General features: G+C 61.7%; 1 protein-coding gene across 2 annotated transcripts; it reads left to right on the top strand.

Moving 5' to 3' along the window:
• The first annotated feature begins 818 nt into the window (after positions 1-818).
• LOC120607044 (myeloid cell surface antigen CD33-like) lies at positions 819-4,369 on the top strand. Of its 2 annotated transcripts, none has more exons than XM_039868648.1 (7): positions 819-877; positions 943-1,323; positions 1,521-1,796; positions 2,000-2,047; positions 3,291-3,384; positions 3,726-3,793; positions 4,171-4,369. In XM_039868648.1, the coding sequence occupies exons 1-7, from the start codon at positions 829-831 to the stop codon at positions 4,221-4,223; spliced, it is 969 nt and encodes a 322-aa protein (XP_039724582.1). In that variant the 5' UTR covers positions 819-828; the 3' UTR covers positions 4,224-4,369. The 2 variants fall into 2 exon arrangements, with proteins under 2 accessions (XP_039724582.1, XP_039724583.1); XM_039868649.1 differs by having other exon boundaries at positions 2,000-2,041.
• The last annotated feature ends 416 nt before the right edge of the window (positions 4,370-4,785 follow it).

Raw genomic sequence — 4,785 nt, forward strand, 5'->3', positions numbered from 1 at the left:
GTGTCCGTGCGCCCGCTGGCCTCTCCCACAGAAGGAGGTGGAGAATCGCGACGCCCTGAGAGACAGACGAGGAAACCGAGGCTGGGAGTGGCGGAGACCCCGGCCCACCTGGCTGCCAAGCCACGGTCAACCCCACAGATGCCTGAACCGCAGCGGCAGCGCGTCAAGAAACCTGGCACCACCTGAGGGGGCACATCCTGGCGACGTCCTCGGAGTCCTGGTGTCTGCGCTGTGGCCACTCACACCTGGGAACTCGCGGTCTGGCTACCCGGAGCCACGGGGTCTCCCACGAGCCCCTGCCTGCGCTCCCTCGGTCTCCCCTGGTTCCCCCCAACCCCCCGAAACGGCCTGGGGCTCCTCCGCCTCCTCCTTTGGCTCGCGGCCCCTGGGGAGCAGGTGTCCGTGGAGGGATGCCGCTCGCTCATCCCTTCACGCGTCTCATGGGTTCGCGTCTTTCACGCACGGCGGCTCCCGCTGCGGCCCCTCCCGACTCCCACGCCCGTGCGACCGACTCTGTGTGACAGGTCGAAGCGGTGACCGGCCAGGCGGTGCCCTCTTTCCAGGCGCAGACAGCGGCGCCAGAGGGATAAGCCGAGGACAGGGAGCCAGGAGTGGCGGTCGGGTCCTCCTTCAATGTGGGGTCCTCCCCCCGCGGACACCCCATCTGGGAAGTGGAAGTCCTCTTCTGCAAGGGCTGGCCAGCCGCGCCTCGGGCGGGCGCCCAGTTCCTGCTGCGTGGTCATCGCCTCCCTGACTTCAGCCCGGGCTTCCTGTTGGTGCTTCCTCTAAGGCCTGTGACACCAAAGCCCGGCGACACTTCCCCCCAAGATGCTGTTGCTGCTACTGCTGCTGCTGCCTCTGCTGCTGCTGCGAACAGGTGGGTGGCCAAGGGGACCAGGGGCGGCAGGGCGGGATCTGAGGCTAACTCTGGTTTCCCCTCAGGGTGTCTGCTGGTTCGAGGATACTGGCTGACAGTGCAGGATTCTGTGGAGGTGCTGGAGGGCGCGCACGTCAGCGTGCTCTGCGACTTCTTCTTCCCCCGGGAAGGCTGGGATAAAAATACCCCAGCTTACGGCTACTGGTTCCGGGAAGGAGCCAAGGAATGGTGGGATGCTCCCGTGGCCACAAACGACCCACGTCGAGCCGTGGAGGAGGAGAGCCAGGGCCGATTCCGTCTCCTAGGGGACCCCAAGAACTACAACTGCTCTCTGGACATCAGAGACGCACGGAGAAACGACACGGGCACCTACTTCTTTAGGGTGGAGAGAGGAAAGACTGTGAAATACAGTTACAGAACAAAACAGCTTTCTGTGTGTGTGACGGGTAAGGCATGGGTCACGGAGACACCGCACGGGTGGGTCCTGAGGGCTCCCGGGGCAGGGCTGGGATGATTCCCCTTCTTCTCTGGGAGGGACCCAGGGGGACAGGACGCTGGGGCTGGCCTGAGGCAGAGGCAGCTCTTGGGGGCACGCTCGCACCCCCACCTCCAGGGTGTGGGTCTCTGTCCGTCTCCTCCCCAGCTCTGTCACAGACACCTGACATCGACATCCAGGGGACCCTAGAATCTGACCACCCCAGGAACATTACGTGTTCAGTGCCGTGGGCCTGTGAGAGGGGGACGCCCCCCACCTTCTCCTGGATCGGGGTCAACCTCACACTCCTGGGTCCCAGGACTCCCCGCTCCTCCGTGGTCACCCTCACCCCTGGGCCGCAGCACCACGACACCAACCTGACCTGTCGGGTGACCTTCCATGGCGGCGTGAGCACAGAGAGGACCATCCGGCTCAACGTGTCCTGTGAGTGCCCAGCCAGGACGCTGCGTCTCTGAGGACAGTGGGTGTTGGGGATCCAGAGGCAGGAAACAGGACACTCAATTTCACTACCTTCCTATTTCTCAATTCTGTGTGTGGGAGGGGGCAGGAAGGCCAATGGTCAGCTTCTTGCCACTGAAAAGGGAACAATTATTTATGTCTTTCTGTCTGTCTGTCTGTCTGTCCAGATGCCTCCCAGGACTTGACCATCAAGGTGTTCCAGAAAGAAGGTGCAGGTAGGGTGTAGCCTCTTCTCTCAGGAGCGGGGTGGGGGTGGAAGTGGGGTCTGTCTCCATCCTTTGGAGCAGAGAAGTCAGATGGGAGAGAGGCCGGGGGCAGGCGTGAGGACAGCGGACGTGGGAAGCCGCCCACATGCTCCTTCTCAGCTTAAACCTGGTCTCTCCCCACCCTGACCCCGCTGTCACGGGGGCTTGCATGACCTCCGCGCCCGACAGATGTGGCTGTCCCCGTGGCCACGGCTAGTTCCATCCTCATCCCAGATCCTGCGCTCATTCCCCTTAGGATTTGGACCCTGCCTACCCTCCTCCGCACCCCAGTTTTCTCTGATGACTTTAACGTTGTCTTTAAACTAGTAAGCACAAAATGTGTCTGTGTCCGCTCGCACTGCCATCACGAAATACCGCAGACGGGGTGGCTTAGATTCCGGCTGTGCTCGCCTCTTCCGCTCCCGGGGGACGGCGGCATTAAGTTTTCGTCGGAACGGTCTCCATTTGCGACGTGTCCCGTTGCGTTGACCCCAGGATCCTGCGACGGAGATCGGAGCGGTGTCGGTGTCGGGCTCCTGCAGCGCTGCTGGGAACGTCGGGGAACAAGTGTCTGTTGGAATGTGGCTTCGGTTTTCCGTCCTGTCCTGGGACGTGCCGGGCCGTTCCCCACAGGGCCGCGTCGTTTCAGGGCCCCAGCAGCAGAGTGTGCGTGTGGCTCCCACATCTCCGCCCAGTCACGGGCTTCGCCATTTGCCTCTTTCCAAGTCGAAGGCCCCCGGTGGGCGTGGAAGGCCGTGTCACCGCGGCTCCGACCGGCGCCGATGCCGTGACGCTCACACCCCACATTTCTCATGCGTGTTCTTCGGAGGAAACGTTTTTTCCCGTCCTCGGCCCGTTTTCTAATGCTGCGTTTGGCTTTTCGTGGCTGAGCGGTGAGAGTTCTCGACGTGCTGGATCCTCATCCGTATCGGATCAATGATGAGCAAAAATTTCTCCCCTTAATTCGCTTGGATTTTCGTTTTCTCCATAGTGTCCATGGATGAACAGAACGTTTCATTTTGACGAGGTCCACTTCGTGCATTCTTCTCTGCGTCCAGCAGCTCGGGGTCAGGGCATGGGCTGGGGAGGGATGAAGGCACAGGAGTCTCAGATGCAGGGATGCAGGAAGCGTGGTCAACAACGTCCACAGACCCTCTGGGGCAGGAAGGACACAGACTGCGGACCAGCAGGTGACTCCGTCCTCGTCCCACAGGCACCTCAGGACCCAGGGCAGAGCTGGTGCTGGTGGCCATCGGCGAAGCCGCCGTCAAGACCCTGCTCCTCCTTCTGTGCCTCGTCGTCCTCACGTGAGCTCGGGTGCAGGGGGAAGGAGAGGCGTGGGGAGGGCAGGGGGCGTGGGGCGAGGCCCAGAACCAGTGCCCGGGCCCCGACTGGTCAGGGTGGGGCAGACAGGAACTGAAGGGGTGGGGTGGGGATTCCTCACGGGCGGCCGTCATGTGTGCCCCACGTGGCCAGGGTCCAGGATGGCAGGTACCTGCTGCGGTCCAGACGGCCTGTGGGGCCGCCCCTGCCCGCTCCCCGCTCTGTCTCCCCTCCAACCCCTGAAGAGGGAACGGGGGGGGGGTGGATTTGCTGCTTGCTGGAGCCCGATGGGGTCAGACGAAAAGATCCTGGTCTCTTCCCGCAGGGTGAGATACCAAAGGAGGAAGGCTACGAAGCCCGCAGCGCGCACGCAGGAGGCAAAGGCCGGGCCAGGTAAAGTCCTCAGGACAGTAACGTAGGTGTCTCACCACCCAGCAGACACCTCCTGCAGGATGGCGCCTGGGATTTCTCCGCTCAGCATGGCCAGAGATGAGCTGCCACCTTCCTCCCCGAACCCACTTCTCTGCCGACTTCTCGGCCACAGGGAGGACGCGGTGACCCCATCGCTGAGGGCATGAATGGGGAGTGGCTCTGCACTTTGTCCTCCCTCCCGGCCCCCCCCACCATGCACGGAATCCCCATTCTTCCTCCTCATACGGTTCACCTTGATGGCCTTCTCCTCGCCACCCTGACCCCGCCCATTGCTGCGGCTTCGTCCCCTCCCCCGGTCCCTGACCCACCTTCAGCCTCCATCTCTCTCCTCGACACAGACCCCCAGGTCGCGTTTCCAGAGACCACAGTGTCCCATTCCAGCAGCGTTTGAACAGCGACTTTCCTCTGCGTGGCCAGAGACGCGGACGCCTGCACCGCTGGCCAGATCAGAGGCCTGGGGAGGTCTGTCCCCTGCTGGGCCCTCCACAGGGTCCCACCGGCTTCCCCGCACCTCACAGTGTCACAGCCAGACCCCCGGGGCTTTCGTGGCTGTGAGGTTTTCTTCGTGAACTTCCTTCTGCAAAACACTTCCCTCCCTGTTCCTACATCCCTGAGGGCAGATCAACCCCCCACTCAGTGAAAATCACCCCATGTACTTGCATGTGCGTGTGTGTGTGCGCGTGTGTGTGCGTGTGTGTGTGCGCACGTGTGCGTGTGTGTGTATGTGTACAGGTGTGTGTGCGATTCCTGTATGGTTTTGACCAATGTGACATCCGGTCACTTATTTATAGACTTGTTCAGAAGTATACCTGAACACCTACTGTGTGCCAGCATGGGTGTAGGTGCTGGGAATGCACCAGTGAACGCAGACGGCATCCAAAATCTCTGTCATCTGAAGGCGAGAGGATACAAATAAAAAGAAATAAATAAAAAGATTACAGATTATTGGATGG

The sequence above is a fragment of the Pteropus medius genome, unplaced genomic scaffold (genome assembly GCF_902729225.1).
Source record: "Pteropus medius unplaced genomic scaffold, Ma_sr-lr_union100, whole genome shotgun sequence".
Classification (NCBI taxonomy): domain Eukaryota; kingdom Metazoa; phylum Chordata; class Mammalia; order Chiroptera; family Pteropodidae; genus Pteropus; species Pteropus medius.

Coding starts and splice junctions, on each gene's coding strand:
- LOC120607044 (XM_039868648.1), top strand. CDS start 829: ATGCTGTTGCTGCTACTGCTGCTGCTGCCTCTGCTGCTGCTGCGAACA. Junction 878..942: donor TCTGCTGCTGCTGCGAACAG/GTGGGTGGCCAA, acceptor GTTTCCCCTCAG/GGTGTCTGCTGGTTCGAGGA. Junction 3,794..4,170: donor GGAGGCAAAGGCCGGGCCAG/GTAAAGTCCTCA, acceptor TCCTCGACACAG/ACCCCCAGGTCGCGTTTCCA.